The 20,110-nt window shown below is 35.7% G+C and overlaps 2 protein-coding genes across 5 annotated transcripts in view; both read left to right on the top strand.

Annotated features, from left to right (window-relative positions):
* Positions 1-20,110, top strand: part of SPOCK1 (SPARC (osteonectin), cwcv and kazal like domains proteoglycan 1) — a 1,018,929-nt gene that overhangs the window by 360,668 nt on the left and 638,151 nt on the right. The gene's annotated exons all lie outside the window — the stretch shown is intronic.
* Positions 10,123-16,316, top strand: LOC100012230 (sterol O-acyltransferase 1-like). The gene has a single exon (XM_056821125.1). It carries the CDS (start codon positions 14,175-14,177, stop codon positions 15,840-15,842), a length of 1,668 nt encoding a protein of 555 aa, XP_056677103.1. The 5' UTR covers positions 10,123-14,174; the 3' UTR covers positions 15,843-16,316.

Genomic DNA, 20,110 nt, shown 5'->3' with positions numbered 1-20,110 from the left:
ATTGGAGAATTAGATTAAATGAAAACCAAAAAGTCTATAGAACTAATATATAAAATGGGAGGTTTGTATTTTAGAACTAACAAAAATCATAAACCATTAGTCATTCTACTTAAAAAAGATAAGGGAGAAAGATCAAATTTTATATTTTTTAAATAAGAAGAAATAATATAAAAAGAGTACTATGTATATGCCACACACATATGTGTTAAAAAAAAAACTTCCAAAAAAAGAGTATTTTCTACAAAATTCTAAAATATCCAAGCTAACAGAATACTGATGTAATCTTGATTTTAGAAAATTTAAAATGAACTAGTTTCAAAAAAAACTATCAAAGAGGGGAGAAAATCAAAGCCAAAACTAATGTTCTAGATGGAATTACAGAAGTATTATAGTAAAATCTTAAAGGACAACATACATGATACATAAATTATTCAAAAAAATGAGAATAAAAACATTACCATACTTCTTTTATGAGACAAAAGCTGTCCTAATACCTAAATCAATAAAAAATAAAGAAAAAGAAATATAATAATATCAATAACAAATATAAATTCAAAATTTTTAAATAAAAACTTAGAGGAAAGAGTGAAGCAAATTTTTTAGGGGAAAGGGAAATCTTTCTCTGTGATCAGGTTTGATTTATACTAGGATAGTTCAGCATTAGAAAATGATTAACATAATTAATTATATTTTTAAAAAGCATTAAAAACCATGTAGTTATGTCAATTGATACAAAAAAAGCAATTTACATTAATGAACTTACGCTAAAAAGAAAAAAACCTTCAAGGCATTTGCAGAAAAGGATATTTTAAATCTGATTAAAAGAATATAAAACTAAAAGCTTGCATTAGAAACAATGTAAAAATACTAGAAGATTTCCTACTAAATTCAAGATTAATGAGCTTTCCCACAGTTACTTGACACAGTTAAGGAAATGCTGGCAACATCATTAAAACAAGAGAAGGAAATTAAAAGCATTAAGATAAGCAACAAAGAAACAAAAGTATGCCTAATTGTTGGCAAAATGTTGACTTAGAAAATCTTAGAGAATCAGCAAAGAAACTAATTGAGGCAATAGATTCAGTAAAGTGCTAGGTTAGGAAATAAAGCCATGAAAATAAACCACATTTCCATGTAGCAATAAAAAATACCCCAAAGGAAATAATATGAAGATAAGTCCTCCAAATGCATTACATATATATTGGAATCACTTTACTGAAGCATTCTCAATACTGGTAGAAATATAATTATAAAATCACCTTAAAGAAATTTAAATTAATTTAAATAATTGGAAAAACATTAAATCCTTATACCTGGGACTGTCAAATATTATAAAAGTGATACTATTCCTAAAATTAATTCATAGTTTTAGTGTTATACCAATAAAAAAACAAGGGGATAATTTACAGAGCCAGACAAAATGAAAATAATATTCATATGGAGCATCAAAATATTTTAATATCAAAAGAAATAAAGTAGAAAGTAGGAATGACTAGAAAATAACACTTTCATATATGAAAATATATTATAAAGCTTTAACCATCAAAAATATTTATAATTTAAAAATAGATACATGGCTTGAATGTTAATATCATGCCATAAAAGAAATTAGAAAAGAACCAGATAATACACCTTTCCTGGCTATAAATGGGCTTGGATTTTTAACCAGAGAGAGAAGCAATTATTAAAAAAAAAAAACTATCACATATAGTTGAAAAGCTTTTGTGACAGAAAAATTAATACAATTAGGATAATAAAGGAATGGTTTACTGTGACAGTCTTCATAGTAAATATCTCTGGTGTCTTTTCTCCAAAATATATAGGCAACTAACAGAAATAAGACCAAAAGTGAAAGGATGTATACAGATGTTTTTCAAATGAAGTAGAAATGGTTAACAACCACATGAAATAATGCTCTAAACAGCATTAATAAAATTGCAAATAAAAACAACCCTAAGATTTCACACCAAATGAACTATCAAAGATGACAAAATTGGGAGATATTCAATGTGGCAGGGGGTATGTAAAGAAAGGTACACCAATGAACTATTGAATTGTGGACTGGCCAAACCATTCTAGAAAACAGTTTAAAATTATGCAAAGAAAAGTAACTAAAATGACCATATCCTTTGATCAAGGTATACCACTGCTAGACCTATATCCCAAAGAGGCCAATAACAAAAAGAAAAATTCCTTTATGCAATAAAATTTTTTGAAAATTTATTTATTTATATAGATTTTTAAAAGTATACTTTCCATGTTTACATGATTCATTTTCTTTCCCTCCTTTTTTTCCCTCCCCACTCCCAGAGTCAACAAGCAATTCCACTGGGTTGTGCAAATGTTGTCATTTGAAACCTATTTCCATTTTATTCCTTTTTGCTATATAGAGGGTTTTTTTTAAAGATCTAAACAACAAATCAAATGTCCATATATACATGTGATAAGTGACATCATATGTTCTGCTTTCGCATTTCTACTGCCATAGTTCTTTCTTTCAATGTGGATAGCATTCTTTTACATAAGTCCTTCAGGAGAGTACTGCTTGTTGCATTACTACTAGTAGCAAAGTCCATTACATTGGATTGTTTCACAGAGTTTTTACTTTCTTTGTACAATGTTCTGGTTTTGCTCATTTCATTCTGCATCACTTAACTGAGGTTCTCCCAGTTCATAAGGAAATCATCCAGACCATCAATTCTTATAGCACAATAGTATTCCATCACCATCATATACCACAATTTGTTCAGCCATTCCCCAATCAAGGGACAACTCCTCATTTTCCAATTTTTTGCCATCACAATGAGCATGGGTATGAATATTTTTGTACAAGTCATTTTACTTATAATCTATTTGGAGTGAAAAACTAGCAGTGGTATGACTGGATCAAAAGGTATGCAGTCTTTACATTCCCTTTGCACATAATTCCAAATTGCCCTCCAGTGTAACTGGATTAAATCACAACTTCAGCGGCAGTCCCAATTTTGCCACATCTGCTCCAACATTTATTATTTTGCTTTACTGTCATATTGGCCAATCTTCTAGGTGCGAGGTGGTACTTCAGCATTGTTTTGATTTGCATTTCTTTAATTATGAGAGATTTAGAACACTTTTTCATGTTTTTATTCATAGTTTTGATTTCTTTGACTGAAAATTGCCTCTTCATGTCCCTTGCCCATTTATCAATTGGAGAATGCCTTGATTTTTTGTACAATTGATTTAGCTTTTTGTAAATTTGAGTAATTAAAACTTTGTGGGAGGTTTTTGTAATGAAGATTGTTTCCCAATTTGTTGCTTCCCTTCTGATTTTAGTTACATTGGTTTTGTTTGTACAAAAACATTTTAATATGATGTAATCAAAATTATTTATTTTACATTTTGTGACTCTTTATAAGTCTTGCTTGGTTTTAAAATCTTTCCCTTCCCAAAGTTCTGACATGTATACTATTCTGTGTTCACACAATTTACTTATTGTTTCCTTCTTTAAGTTCAAGTTGTTCTCCCATTCTGAGTTTAACTTTGTGTAGGGTGTGAGGTGTTGATCCAAACCTAATCTCTCCCAAACTGTCTTCCAATTTTCCCAGCAGTGTTAATCAAATAGTGTATTTTTGTCCCAAAAGCTGAGGTCTTTGGAGTTGTCATGGACTGTCTTGCTGAGGTCACTTACCCTAAGTGTATTCCATTGATCCTCCTTTCTGTCTCTTAGCCATTACCAAATTGTTTTGATGACCTCTGCTTTATAATATAATTTTTATATCTGAGACTGCAAGGCCACCTTCCTTTGTTGGTTTTTTATTTCCCTGGATATCCTTGATCTTTTGTTCTTCCAAATGAACTTTGTTATGGCTTTTTTCTAATTCAGTAAAAAAGTTTTTTGGAAGTTCAATGGGTATGGTACTAAATAGATGGATAAGTTTGAGTAGGATGGTCATTTTTATTATATTAGCTCATCTTACCCATGAGCAGTTAATGTTTTTCCAATTGCTCAAATCTAGTTTTAGTCGTGTGGAAAGTGTTTCGTAGTTGTGTTCATATCGTTCCTGTGTTTGTCTCGGCAGATAGATTCCTAAGTATTTTATATGGTCTAAGACGATTTTGAATAGAATTTCTCTTTCTGATTCCTGTTGCTGAGATGTTTAGGAGATATATAGAAATGCTGATGATTTATGTGGATTTATTTTGTATCCTGCAACTTTACTAAAGTTGTTGATTATTTCGACTAGCTTTTTTGTTTATTCTGTAGGATTCTTTAAGTAGACCATCATGTCATCCACAGTGATAGGATAGCTTGGTCTCCTCCTTGCCTATTTTGATGCCTTCAATTTCTTTTTCTTCTCTAATTGCTACTGCTAGTGTTTCTAGTACAATGTTGAATAATAAAGGTGATAATGGGCATTCTTGTTTCACTCCTGATCTTATTGGGAATGCATCTAGTTCATTCCCATTGCAGATGATGTTTGCTGATGGTTTTAGATAGATACTTTTTTGTTATTTTTAGGAAAAACCCTTCTATTCCTATATTTTCTAGTGTTTTCAATAGGAATAGGTGTTGTATTTTATCAAATGCTTTTTTCTGAGTCTATTGAGATAATCATGTGATTTTTGTTGGTTTTCTTGTTGATATGGTCAATTATGTGAATGGTTTTCATGATACATATACCATCCTTGCATTTCTGGTATAAATCCCACCTGATCATAGTGAATTACCCTCATGATGACTTGCTACTTCCCTGTTTAAAATTTTTGCATCTATGTTCATTAAGGAGATTGGTCTATAGTTTTCTTTCTCCGTTTTTGGCCTGCCTGGCTTTGGGATCAGTACCATATTCGTGTCCGGATTAATTGATTTTAAATGTGTTATAGAATTGACTTGTGAATCCATATGACCCTGATGATTTTTTCTCATGAAATTATTTGATTGCTTATTCAATTTCTTTTTCCAATATAGGATTAACTATTCTATTTCCTCTTCTGTTAATCTAGTTATTACCATTCTCTTCCTCCCCTTCTTATAATAGTATCCCCACACCCTACAAACCTCTTTTTGTGATATAATACATACTATTTTTCTTCTTCCATAGAGTTTCTCTTAGTACCAACCTCTTTTTTGCCCTCCCCTTTTTACATATCATCTTGAATAACTTACTACCACAACCTCTGTGTATAAATAATTCTTATATCTACTATGATAATGAAAATAATTTTTAAGAGTTACAAATATCATTTTCCATATAGGAATATAAACAATTTGACATTACTGCAGTCCTTAAAATTTTCCCCTTCTTTCTTTTTTACCTTTTCATGTTTCTCTTGAATCTTGTATTTGGACAACAAATTTTCCATTTAGTTCTGGTCATTTCTTTATGAATATTTCCACATGAATTTAGGAATATTTCCCATGATTTCCCTGGATATCATTGATCTTTTGTTTTTCCAAATGAAATTTCCTATGTTTTTTTCTAATTCAATAAAAAAGTTTTTTGGTAGTTCAATGGGTATGGCACTAAATAAATAACTTAATTTGGGTAGGATTGTCATTTTTATTATGTTAGCTTATCCCACCCATGAGCAATTAATGTTTTTCAAATTGTTTATATCTAGTTTTAATTGTGTGAAGAGTGTTTTGTAGCTGTGTTCATATAATTCCTGTCTTTGTCTGGGCAGCTAGATTACTAAGTATTTTATATTGTCAAGGGTGATTTTAAATGGGATTTCTGTTTCTAATTCTTGCTGCTGAAATGGGTTGGAGATATACAGAAACGCTGATGATTTATGTGGTTTTATTTTGTATCCTGCAACTTTGCTAAAATATTTGATTGTTTTGACTAGCTTTTTGGTTGATACTTTAGGATTCTTTAAGTAAACCATCATATCATATGCAAAGAGTGATATCTTGGTCTCCTTATTGCCAATTTTAATAACTTCAATTTCTTTTTCTTCGCTAATTGCTAGTTCTAGTGTTTCTAGTACAATGTTAAATAACAGAGGTGATAAATGGGCATCCTTGTTTCACTCCTGATCTTATTTGGAAGGCTTCTAGTTTATCCCCAATGCAGATGATATTTGCTGATGATTTTAGATATTTACTGTCTATTATTTTTAGGAAAGGCCCTTCCTTTCCTATACTTTCTAGTGTTTTCAATAGGAATAGGTTGTGTATTTTATCAAATGTTTTTTCTGCATCTATTGAGATAATCATGTGATTTTTGTCAATTTGCTTCTTAATATCGTCAATTATGTGGATGGTTTTCCTAATATTGAACCATCCTTGCATTCCTGGTATAAATCCTACCTCATCATAGTGAATAACCCTTGTGATAACTTGCTGGAGTCTTTTTGCTAGTATCCTATTTAAGATTTTTGCATCTATATTCATTAAGGAGATTTGGGATCAGTACCATGTTTGTGTTGTAAAATGAATTTGGTCAAACTCCTTCTTTTCTTATTCTGTCAAATAGTTTGTATAATGTTGGGATTAGTTGTTCTTTGAATTTTTGATAGAATTCATTTGTGAATCCATCTGGACCTGGGGATTTTTTCTTAGGGAGTTCTTTGATGGCTTGCTCAATTTCTTTTTCTGAGATGTGGTTGGTTAGTTAATTTATTTCCTCTGTTAGTCTAGGCAACTTATATTTTTGTAAGTATTTATCTATATCACCTAGATTGCCATATTTGTTGCTCTATAATTGGTCATGGTAGTTTTTAATGATTGCCTTAATTTCCTCTTCATTAGAAGTGAGGTCTCCCTTTTCATCTTGAATACTGTCATTTGTGTTTTTTCTTTCCTTTTTAAAAAATTAGACTTACTATTTTAGACTTTGTCTATTTTATTTGTTTTTTCAAAGTACCAGCTTCTAGTCTTGTTTATCAAATCAATAGTTCTTTGACATTCAATTATATTAATTTCTCCTTTGAATTTTAGGATCTCTAATTTAGCCTTCATTTGAGGATTTTTAATTTATTGTCTTTCTAGTTTTTTATTTTGCATGCCCAATTCATTGACTTCTGACTTTCTTAATTTTTTAATATATGAACTCAAGGATATAAATATCCCCCTGAGTACTGCTTTGGCTGCATCCCATAGCTTTTGAAAGCTATGGGATGTTTCTTCATTGTCATTTTCTTAAATGAAGTTATTAATTGTTTCTACAATTTGTTCTTTAATTAACAGGTTTTGTAAAATCATATTTTTTGATTTCCAATTAATTTTTCATTTACCTCTCAATGTACCCTTACTAATTATTATTTTCATTGCATTGTGATCTGAGAAGGTTGCATTTATTATTTCTGCTCTTTTGCTTTTGTTTGCAATGTTTTTATGCCCTAATACATGGTCAATTCTTGTGAAAGTACCGTGTACTACTGAAAAGAAGATATATTCCTTTTTGTCCCTATTTATTTTTCTCCACATGTTTACTAACTCTAATTTTTCTAAGATTTCATTCACTTCTCTTACCTCTTACCTCTTTCTTTTTTATTTTTTGTTTTGATTTATCTAGTTCAGATAGAGGAAGGGTTCAGGTCTCCCACTAGTATAGTTTTTCTATCTATTTCATTCTTTAGCTCCACTACTTTCTCTTTAGAAATGTGGATGCTATGCCATTTGGAGCATACATGATGAGTATCGATATTTCCTCATTGTCTATACTGCCTTTTATTGGGATGTAATTACTTTCTCTACCTCTTTTAACTAGATTTATTTTTTACTTTGTCTTTGTCAGATATCATGATTGTGACTCCTGCCTTCTTTTTATCACTTGATGCCCAATAGATTTGGCTCCATTCTTTTACCTTCACCGTATGCATATCTACCTTCAGCATGTGTGTTTCTTGTAGACAGGATATGGTAGCGTTTGGGATTCTAATCCACTCTGCTCTTCACTTGTGTTTTATGGGTGAGTTTATTCCATTCACATTCAGAGTTAAAATTACCAACTGTGTATTTCCCAGCATTTTGATTTCTACTCCTGGTCCTGCCTTTTCTTCTTTCTCTATTTCCCTCTACACCAATGTTTATTTTTAATCAGTCCACTTAGTTCCCCCCCTTATTTTACTTCCCTCTCTACCCTGCTCCCTTCTTATTCCCCCCTTATTTCCCCTGTAATCATTCTATAATTACACCCCCAACCTCTCCCTCCCTTGTACTACTTCATTCCCCACCAGTCCGTTTGTTACCCTTCTACTCCCCTATAGGGTGCAAATTTATTCTCTGTCCCAATGGATTGGATTGTTCTTCCCTCTTTGGGGCAATTTCAAAGCATGTGAGAGTTGAGTATTTCCTATCTGCAACCTCTTTACCCTTCTAGTGTATTGATGTTCTCTCTCCTCTTGCTGTAAGCTTCTTTGTGACACATAAATTTACCCTAATTTGTTTCTTTTCCCATTTCTTTTAGCTCTTTTATTTTTAGCTCTATTTGGACATATATATATATATATATATATATATGTACACAGATAATTATTTATGTATGCATATATCTATATACCTGTTAATGTATTGTCCTTTCATCCTTTACAGTTTGTTACTGTTCCCTCTAGGTGTAATTCTTCTAGTTGCCCAGGTAATAACGACAGTTTTTAAGAGTTACCAATGACCTCTTTTCTTATAGGAATACATAACATTTTAACTTATCGAGTCTTTTAAAAAAGTTTTTTTTTTGTTTGCTTGTTTTGTTTTTCCTTTTTATTAATTACCTTTTGATGATTTTCCTGAGTTCTCTGCTTGAACATCGAATTTTCTGTTCAGGTTTGGTCTTTTCTTTACAAATTCTTAGAATTCTTCTATTTTGTTGAATGACTATACTTTCCCCTGTAAGACTATAGTCAGTTTTGCTGAGTATTTGATACTTGATTGTAGACCTAATTAGTTTGCTTTCTGGAATATCATATTCCATGCTTTTCGATCCTTCAGTGTGCATGCAGCCAGATCCTGCGTTATCCTCACTGTGGTTCCATGGTATCTTGACTTCTTCTTGGCAGCTTGTAATATCTTTTCTTTGGTCTGATAGTTCTTGAATTTTGCTATTGCATTCCTGGGTGTTGTCAGTTGGGGATTAAGTATAGGAGGTGATCTGTGGATTCTTTCAATCTCCTCTTTTCCCTCTTATTCTTGAATATTGGGGCAGTTTTCTTGAATAATTTCCTGTAGTATTGTGTCCAGGCTTTTTCTTTTGTCATTGTCTTCCTAAATTCTTAGGTTGTCTCTCCTGGAACAACTTTCTTAATCTTCTGTTTTGTGAATGAGATGCTTTATATTTTCCTCAATTTTTTCATTCTTTTGGTTTTGTTTATTGTGTTTTCTGCCTTGTGAGGTCACTTAATTCTAGTATATCCTCCAGACCAGCACCTTTTCCTGCCCAGAGGTTTCTGCTGCCTCTGGAGGCTCAGTGCTCTAAGTGGGTGTGGGGGGTAGGGGTCCTGGGACCATCCTTCTGTGTTCCCCTTAAACTCGAGTATTCTCGGATTCTGCCTTTTGGGGGGGTATACCTTTTGCATTGAGTCCAGCAAGAGAGTTCCTTGGCTCTGTCCTTTTGTTAGGTTTCATTTTTAGTCCCCTATGAGCATTCAGTTTGTGATTGGTAAGGAAGGGTATTCAGAGGTCTGAACCTCTGTTTCTTCTGGGCTGCCATCTTGTCTCTGCCTCAGGAGGAAAAATCTTGAGAGCCATCAGAGTCTGGATCAAGTGATGTTAAGGATATGACATAAAGAAGGGAGAGTGAAATAAAGAGCATGAAGTATTGGAATTATATAGTAAGAAAAAGTTCTTCCCATAGAATGAGTAAGAAAAATGAAGTCAAGTCTGTGTCAGTGCCCTGGAGAGAGAAGTCATACAGAAATGGTCAAGGGAAGAATAAATGAGTAGCACTGTTTGCCGAATCCTTAATTACCTAATACAGACAGCTATCATTAAGGCTTGTTAGAGGTCTAAAATACATATAGACCATGATGGAGATATTAAAACTCATTTTCTACAAATTGGTTTTGAATTTCTGAAAAATTGGTTTTAAAATACAGGAATAATGAGTGTTAAGCCAAGGACAAAGGGAAATAATCATTGCTAACTATATTCTGATAGAAATAAAACTATAACATATGTAATATATTATAATTATGTATTATATATAACATGAATACTATATAGATATATAACTATAGCTGTTTGTGTGAATATGAGGTTTTATATAGTCTGGAATCTCATGAATTTTGTCAAGGGACTTTTAAACCAAAAATAGAGAGAGAAAAAAACTACCCACATTGACTTCTTCCCAGTGCCCCCAAAACTGCTGAATCTCAAGTACCACTGACAGAAACAGGTACAAGACAGGAAAATATTGTTACCAAAGAGGACCAATGATGTACAGGGGACAATAGCCATGAGAGTCAGTAATAAAACCTATGACCCTAGATGTATATATAGTATCTTAATAATATTGGAACAGTATTAGGCTTTAATAACTTTAGTAGCATTATACTAAGCATTACACTAAGACTTTGGGGATCCTATGTATATAAGTGCACAAAGTAACAGGAGAACAAAGAAGGAAAGGAAGACATAGGGGACAAGAGCTCATAACACACACATCCATGAATTTCATAGGTGTCCAAATTAAAGCAAACTAACTACATCCTCTAGCAGAAGACAAGAGGATACATAGTGCAGTGGGTACAGTCTTGAAATTGAAATCAAGAAAATCTGAGTTCCAATTCTGATGAACATAATAGCTATGTAACTAGGAGAAAGTTATAAAAATTTTCAGCTTGTTTTCTTATCTATGAGAAATATAAAATTGGGAGTTTTTTTAAACCATTACCTTCTGTCTTAGTATCATCAAATCTTAGACAGAAGAGCAGCAAAGTCTAGGTGAATGGGTTAAATGATTTGCCCTGACTCACACAGCTAGGAAGTGTCTAAGTCCAGATTTTAGCCCAGGTTCCCCTGACTCCAAGCCTGCACAAGGTGCACTATCTACTACATAGCTGTCCCAGAATGGAGTGGTGGGATATGGTTTAGGGTTAATATTACGCTTACTTCACAGATTATTGTGAGGATCAAATGAGAAAAAAATTAAGTGATTTGCAAAAAAGTTTAAGTGATTTAGTGTTATATAAATGTTAGTTATCATTATTAAAACAAACATTAAGTGAAGTAGCATTTCTGGAAAGACAATGACAATATTTGGTCTACTAAATGTGCCCATAACAGGTAGAATGAAAAAAGAGAAAGATTTTCAGATAAGGGAATTCTCCATTTCTTATTAGCTTGGAGAATGTGGGAAAGTGGATCATTGTCATATAATTAAGTGCTCCATCCCATTTACTGAAGCAGGCCTATCTACTACCTGACAAAACCCAAGAGAAAAAGTCTATAGAGCTGTTTAGCTTGTAACAAACCACTATCAGTTGTCTCCATGGCCAACTCAGTAGGGACTCTGACATTATTCCCCAAAATAATTTATTCTTTCTAGGATTAAGCTCATTCCTAAATACAGTATCACAAGTTGTCAATCAAATATCCCTTCAGGGGACATTAATGAAAAAACAGTTTTAGAATATCTCTATCCATCCAATCATGGTGTTAATTCACACAATACCCACCTATTTCAAATTTCATTGTGGCTTTAGGAGAAGAGAATCTCTTAAACAAAAAAACTTTTTCTATAACCATGAAATCATAGCTGAATTTTTAACATTGGTGGAAAAAAGGAGGGATCGGTAGTAAATAGTATCTTATTGCACTAGTAACTTGGTTATTGTCTTATCTTATTAGAGGACATAATGCAAAATATTCTCTGAGGTTCTGGTTTATATTTTGCCAAACCATATCACTATTAATATAGTAACTACCCATTTTTATTGAGCAGTACAGAATGCAATAGATAAAATATGCTGGGACTAAAACTATAAGTGAAGCCTGCTCTTAGCCCTGATTTTTCCTTCTATTATCCATTATTTTCTTTCTAAATTACTGGAATGGGTGGGGTCAAAATGGAGGTGTAGAGGCAGCAAAAGTTCAGACCTCTGAAAACCCTTCATTACCGATTAAAACTGAATACTCCTAGGGGACTGAAAATCAAACCTAACAACAAGACAGAACCAAGGAACCCCCCTGATGGACTCAATTAAAAAGGTATGTCCACCAAAAGCTGGAATTCAAGAACACTCAGGTTTAAGGGGAAGGAAGAAGGAAGGTCCCAGAAACCTCTCCTCACCTAGAGTGCTAAGCCTCCAGGGAAGCAGGAACCCCTGGGTGGGCAAAGGTGCTTGTCTGGAGGGTGTACCTTGTGGGCAGGGTTGTGCCAGGCTCAGAGCTTTGAACACAGGTGGTGGGGAAGGAGCTGGAGAGGGAACACTGAGCAGCAACCTGGTCACAGCAGTGTAGACCCTCCATATTGCTCCCACTTTCCAGGAGGTTTTGGCCTCAGGGAACATCCAGCCCAAACCAGTGAACTTAGACCCATCAAAAGTCTTAATAGGTTGGGGAATACCAAGTTCCAACACCCCTCTTTCACAGACTGCTGGACCTTAATCCAATCAAAAGCATCCAGAGAACAGGGAAGCTCAAATTTTAACACCCATCCCCTACAAACTGCACTGAGAGATCTCCTGACAAAGCTCCAAGAGGGGAGAATGACAGAAAGCCCCCAAACCAAAATAATGAGAGGAGCAAGAGCACAGACAACTGAGGGGGAGCAAAGAAGGTATAAATATGAGCAAACAACAGAAAAAGAAAAAATAAATTACAGTAGACAGCTTCTATGCAGGCAATGAACAAAGAGCAAATGGAACCAAGGAGGATCAAGGAACATCAAGCAAAAACACAGAAACTAAAGCAAATTGAACACAGACTTTGGAAGAACTCTAAATAAAATTCAAAACAAAATTAAGGGAGACTGAAGACAACTGGTAAAAGAACATAAAAACTAAGATAAGTCTTCTGGAAACAGACAATAGTGTCTTGAAAGTCAAAATCAACCAGCTTGAAAATGAGGCAAAGGAGATGAAAGATGAGGCAAAGAGGATGAAACATGAGGCAAAGGAGAAGAATGATAAGGTAAAGATAATGGAAGATGAAGCAAAGGATATGAGAGATGAGATAAAGAGAATGAAAGATGACCTCCAAAGAAAATCAGTCCAGAAGGAGAAGGATGACCAAAAAGCCAGGAATGAAATCCAGTCTTTAAGAACCAGAATACAACAACTAGAATTAAGTGACCTCACAAGGCAGCAGGACACTATAAAACAAAACCAAAAGAATGAAACTATTGAGGAAAATGTGAAGCAACTCATTCACAAAACAGAAGATTTAGAAAGTCGTTCCAGGAGAGACAACTTAAGAATCATTGGTCTACTAGAAGACCATGACAAGAGAAAAATCCTGGACAAAATACTACAGGAAATTATTTAAGAAAACTGCCCCAATATTCTAGAACAAGAGGGAAAAGAGGAGAATGAAAGAACCCACAGATTGCCTCCTGTACTTAATCTCCAACTGACAAGACCCAAGACTGTTATAGCCAAATTCAAGAACTATCAGACCAAAGAAAAGATATTACAAGCTGCCAAGAAGAAGTCATTAAGATACAATGGAACCACAGCGAGGATAACACAGGATCTGGCTGCATCCACATTGAAGGATCAAAAAGCATGGAATATGATATTCCAAAAAGCAAGGGAACTAGGTCTACAACCAAGAATCAACTACCCAGCAAAACTGACTATAGTCTTACAGGGGAAAGTATAGTCATTCAACAAAATAGAAGAATTCCAAGAATTTGTAAAGAAAAGACCAGACCTGAACAGGAAATTTGATGTCGAAGCACAGAACTCGAGAGAATCATCAAAAGGTAATTAAAGAATAGGGAAAAAAGAAAAACAAAACAAAACAACAAAGAAATCCAAATTTTTTTAAACAGACTCAATAAGTTAAAATGATATAATCCGTATAAGAAAAGAGGTCATTGAGGCTAGGGACGGCAGCTGGAGTGGGGGGGTGAGGGGTGGAAAGGACCGGGACTGGTCCCGGGAGCTTTATCTCCTTGGCCCTGGGGCCGGCTGCGCTAGAGTGGATTGGGGATTGGGTGCGCGTGTACCATTTTCCGCCTGAGTGCGAAGCTACGCTCCCTCGCTCGCTGTTCCCTGCCTCCGGAAAAGCTGTTCTCCAGTTACCCAGTGTAATGATGGGGGAAGAGAAAACTTCTGTAAGAAGTCGCTGTCTTACATCCAAAGAAAATGACGAAGAAAAGAAAAGTCCACCCAAAGAAGACACTCTACATACATCAGAAGAGACTTGTCAGACCCCAGAAAATAGTAAATTTGACAGTGAACAACACCTGAAAAAGAAGATACTGTTGACAGTAGAGGCAGAGCAGTTGAAGCCATATTTTATGAAGGAAGTAGGCACTCATTTTGATGAATTTGTGACCAATCTTATTGAAAAATCAGCCTCCCTGGATATCTCTGGGTCTGTGAACACATCCTTTGCTGTTCTCAATGGAGGGAAGAATCACCACAGAGATGTGATTCTGAGAAACCCTCCAGAACAAGGAAAACTTTTCATTATGAGAAAGTCTCTGTTGGATGAGCTATTTGAGGTAGACCATATTCGGACAATATATCATATGTTTATTGCTGTCCTCATCCTCTTCGTTCTCAGCACAGTTGTAGTGGATTACATTGATGAAGGAAGGTTGGTCCTAGAATTCAGTCTCCTCTCTTATGCTTTTGGCAAATTACCTCATGTAGTTTTGATTTGGTTGTACATGTTCCTAGCTACATTGATCATTTCGTATGTTCTACTTGAACGCTGGGCCAAGGGATATACCGAGAGCTCCCGTCCATTTTTCCGTTCTTTCTGCTATGGGATGCTTTTCATGTTTTTCCAGATTTTAGTTTTGGGATGTGGATCAACTTATACTGTATTGGCCTATACATTGCCACCAGCTTCCCGATTTATTGTCATTCTTGAACAGGTACGGTTCATTATGAAAGCTCATTCATTTATTCGGGAGAATGTTCCTCGGGTTTTGGCTGCTGCTAAGGAAAAATCACGCACTGTTCCAGTACCCCAAGTCAGCCAGTACTTGTACTTTTTGTTTGCACCTACTCTTATCTATAGAGACAATTATCCCAGGAATTCCACTATCAGATGGAGTTATGTAGCTACCCGGTTTGCACAGGTTTTTGGTTGCTTGTTTTATACATATTACATCTTTGAAAGACTCTGTGTTCCCTTGTTTCGGAATATCAAACAAGAGCCCTTCAGTTTGCGAGTTTTGGTTCTGTGCATATTCAACTCCATTTTGCCAGGTGTGCTGATGTTATTTCTGTCCTTTTTTGTGATATTGCACTGTTGGTTTAATGCTTTTGCAGAGATGTTACGCTTTGGGGACAGGATGTTCTATAGGGATTGGTGGAACTCAACATCATATGCCAACTATTATAGAACATGGAATGTGGTGGTTCATGACTGGCTCTATTATTATGCATACAAAGACTTCCTATGGTTTTTTAGCAGGAGGTTCAAAACAGCTGCCATGATGTCTGTCTTTGCAGTGTCTGCCATAGTGCATGAGTATGCCCTGGCCCTGTGCTTCAGCTTTTTCTATCCAGTCCTCTTTGTACTTTTCATGTTCTTTGGAATGATTTTCAATTTCATTGCCAATGATAATCGAAAGCGACCTATTTGGAACATCATGATGTGGACATCTCTCTTCTTGGGGCATGGAATCCTAGTGTGCTTATATTCTCATGAGTGGTATGCACGTCAGCAATGCCCTTTAAAAAATTCCACATTTCTAGACTACATAAGACCACGCTCTTGGACATGTCACTATGTGTTTTGAAAACCTGAAGTTTTTTTTCCTTGATTGAATGTATGTGCCACCTGATTCTGGAGAAGCAGCTTTTTACTTAGAAATAAAAAGCTATGCCGCGTTGAGTACAATTGGGTTACTGCAAGGGACTCCGTCCATTTATAGGTGACAAAGGTGCCTGTGCCATGCCAGTCACCTAAAGCCAAGATAATGAGTGAAGTCCAGCAGCATCTTGTTAAGCAGGAATTTTCCTCTCTTTGGAGAGTAATCTCTAAGGTACAGACAGATTTTTGACCGAGTCAGTTCTACACAAAGCTTAAGGGTTATATTCATTCATTATTTATCTCTCTGTACTCATTTATTAAACACTTGGGTATGTTTTTTAGTGACTGAAGTAGCCAAAACACATGTGAAAAGGTCATGCTTTGAATATCTGTTGTTTGCAACTTATTTCTCTGAACATTGTTGTTATGTGTGTTGATTAAAAATGTATTTGAAAGAGAACAGTGTTAATGTGGAATACTATATTTTTAAAAGCCTATGTCACTGATTTTTAGAAAGGTGATTCTTAATACTTTTTTGTATTGTTTTTATTCCAAAAGAAACTTAAGAATCCACTTAAATTGAGTTAAAAAATGTTTGAATTCAAGCTACCATTTTCATATTGGTTCTCTATTTCCTAATAGAGGCCATGTGACTTATGTGAAACAAGTAAACCTTTGTATTGTAAATCTTAGGTAGGCTCACATTCCTAAAATTTGTATCTCTTCCTGAGCATGCCCAGAAGTGGGGAGAGAAAACAGAAAAGCAACAAAGTGATTTTGCTTTTCTCATAGTCCTCCTTAGCCATTTGTTTCCTTGTTTTAGAGACCAAATAAACATTGGAATTTAACTGGAAAAAAAAAAGAAAAGAGGTCATTGGTAACTCATAAAATTTGTTATTTTCAACTGGGAAGCTAGAAGAATTACACTTAGAGGGAACAGTGACAAACTGTATAGGATAAAATGACAAGATATAGATATGTATATAGATATATGTATGCACAAATACATATACATGTCTATATTTATATCCCTGGCTTCTTGGTTATCCTTCTCCTTCTGGTCTGATTTTCTTTGGAGGTCAACTTTCATCCTCTTTGCCTCATCTCTCATCTCCTTTGTCTCATCTTTCATCTCCTTTGCCTCATTTTTAAGCTGGTTGATTTTGGCTTTCAGGACACTATTTTCTGTTTCCAGATGATTTGTCTTAGTTTTTAGGTTCTTTTCCAATTGTCTTCAGCCTCTCTTAATTGTGTTTTGTATTGCATTTTGAGTTCTTCCAGAGCCTGTATCCAATTTGCTGGGATTTCTGATTTTTCGTTTGATGATCCTTCCTCTTGTGTTCTGTTTGCTCTTTGTTCATTGCCTGTATAGAAGCTGTCTATTATAATTTCTGTCTTCTTTATTTGTTGTTTGCTCATATTTACCCCTTCTTTACTCCTGTATATGTCTGTGCTCTTGCTCCTCTCATTTTTCTGGTTTTGGGGGTTCTGTCAGTCTCCCCTCTTGGAGCTTTGGCAGAACATCTCTCCGTGCTGTCGGTGGGAAAGGGGTGTTGAAGTTTGAGCTTACCAGTCCTCTGGAGGCTTTTGATTGGATTAAAGTACAACAGTCTGTGGGGAAGGGGTGTTGGAGCTTGAGATTCCCTGACCTCTGAAGACTTTTGATGGGATTAAGTTCACTGGGTTGGGCTGGATGTGCTCTGAGTCTAAAACCTCCTGGAAGGTGGGAGCAATATGGAGGGTCTCCACCTCTGTGACCAGGCTACTCCTCTGTGCTCCCTCTCCAGCTCCCTCCCTACCTCCTGTGTTCAAAACTCTGAACCTGGCACAGCCCTGCCCACAAGGTACACCCTCCAGACAATTGCCTTTCCCTGCCCAGAAGTTCCCTCTGCCTCTGGAGGCTCAGCGCTCTAGGTGGCGGTTTGGGGGTGATGGGTCCTGGAACCTTCCTTCTTCCTTCCCCTTAAACCCGAGTGTTCTTGAATTCCACCTTTGGTGGGGTGCATACCTTTTGGATTGAGTCCCTCAGGAGGGTTCCTTGGCTGTGTCTTGTTTTTAGGTTTGATTTTCAGTCCCCTAGGAGCATTCAGTTTGTGATCGATTAGGAAGGGTTTTTAGAGGTCTGAACTTTTGCTGCTTCTAAGCCGCCATCTTGACTCCACTTCTAGAACTTCCATTTTTAAACTCAGGTAATGATATAGTACCATGTAGATGAAACAGTGACAGGAGTGCAGAGCCAGCACTTGGGAGCTGCTCTGTTCCCCTCTTCCCAGTGCGTGAGGACAACTTTTGTTTGCTCTACCCCTCTGTTCAGCAGCCCAAAGCAAGCACTTTATCCCTCAACTCTCTCTGGTAACACTTAAACCCATTTTTTCCTTTAAACCTATTATGATGGAAAGGTATATAAGGATGGAACGCAGTCTTCTTAAAGCTATACTGCTAAAAAATAACCCATTTTACAAAACTGATACGTGGCTTTTTGATACAAACTGTCTGACAAAAATAAAATTAGGATGTTATTTTCTAAACCCACATATGTACAATTTTGAAATAAAATACCAATAAATAATAGAGAGATTTAAGTATTAGTTCCTTTTGGCTAGCAGACAGAAAAAGGAAATTTATCAGATCTTCTAATCTCTCCCTGTTTACCTTAAAACAGAAGATAATTAATAGGTTGTTCTACAAGTTGAAGGAAACCTTAGTTTTAAAAGTGTAAGACATTTAAAAATCCCCCAAATAGGGGTGTCTCACCAGATGTCTCTCTGTTCAGAATCAACCTTCTTCCTCCCTGCAGAAGAGGAGAAAGACAGATCTGATCAGTGAACTGATAGTTTCCCAGTTTCCTTTTCACCATCTCTGCCTGGATTTCTTGGCGGGCCCTTGCCTTAAAATCCAAGTAAAGAGTAGATTTTGGAGAGCTGGGAGCCTAGTGAGGGGATAAAGCTAAAAGATAAGGAGCTTCTGTCCATAAAATATATCCAATTGCCACCTAGTGTTAAGATGTAGGGTATCAAAAAGGCAATTTCCTCATTTTCCCCCCTTGATGTTGCTCAGTTATTTAACATGAGAGAAAACAAACAAACAAACAAAAAAATCCAACTGAATTTTCTCTCAGGCTGCTTAGATTTGATCTTTTCCCAACAGGAAAGACCTGCAAGCATGCTTCTTCCTTTGTCTTAATTGGGTTTACTAGTCCCTATCTGGCTTGACCTCAGGCTGAAAAAAAATTTTTAATTGTAAGTAGAGGATAGTATTACAATTTTAGGGTGCCATGGATAGGCCATGCCTCTTGCTTACCAAGGATGTAATGTGACCATTCAACATTACAAAAAGAAATTAGTTACTTTTTTCTTTAAGCTGTTTAGTGCCAATTTTTTTTCCAATTTTTAAGTATACACTCCAAAGGGGAATCTCGGGGTACACTCTGTCTCTGTCCCATTTAGATGCAGAATGGCCAATTCAACACTGGAAGGTAGACAACTGTGCATCCACAGAGGTTGCCTGACCAAGAGCACCCAGTTTAACACTGAGGCGAGACTTCCCATATACCAGAACGTCTTCCAGTATCAGAAGGGGAAGCTGATAGACCCCAAAATCCAGTGGCTGGACTGATCTGAGGCTGATGGGAGAGAGAGCACGAAAGAGGTCCCACAAAGATATCACCCAAAATATGGGGGTTTCAGGAGTCGAAGAAAAGGCTCCTTCCTACCTGAGAAGCTGTGTCCTCATGGATGATTCGGGGTACAGGAGTAGCTTTCAGGAGAGCCAAAAATGTTGGGTGCCAAGATGTTATGGGGTTCAGGAAGGATACCTTTTGTAAGAATGTAAGACTCCAAAACTTAGCTTAGAAAGAAAAAGAGAAATTTATTAATTTAGAAGGTAATGTTGAGAATGGCCAGGAGGATAGCAGGGTGGAATGCAAGATGGGGAGTTCCTTGGGAGAACAGCATAGATGGAAAGGCTGTCATAGAATCACTTCTTAAAAAGTCAAATTGGGTGGCAGGTAGGTTGCTCAGTGGATAGTTAGGCCTAGAAACGGGAGGCCCTGGCTTCAAAGTTGACTTCTGACATATTCTATCTGAGTGACTCTGGGCAATTCAGTTAACTCCAACTTCCTAGCCTTTACCACTCTTCTGCTTTAGTATCAATTTTAAGACAGAAGGTAAGGGTTTTAAAATAAAGTCATATTGACTATGGAAAAGGTTTTTTGTTACTATTTTCAGAAATGATAGTAAGGGTAGAGAAGGTTAA

This window comes from Monodelphis domestica, chromosome 1, assembly GCF_027887165.1.
Source record: "Monodelphis domestica isolate mMonDom1 chromosome 1, mMonDom1.pri, whole genome shotgun sequence".
Lineage (NCBI taxonomy): Eukaryota > Metazoa > Chordata > Mammalia > Didelphimorphia > Didelphidae > Monodelphis > Monodelphis domestica.
Note: the sequence above shows the minus strand (reverse complement) of the source record. Positions and strands in the feature narration are given on the sequence as shown.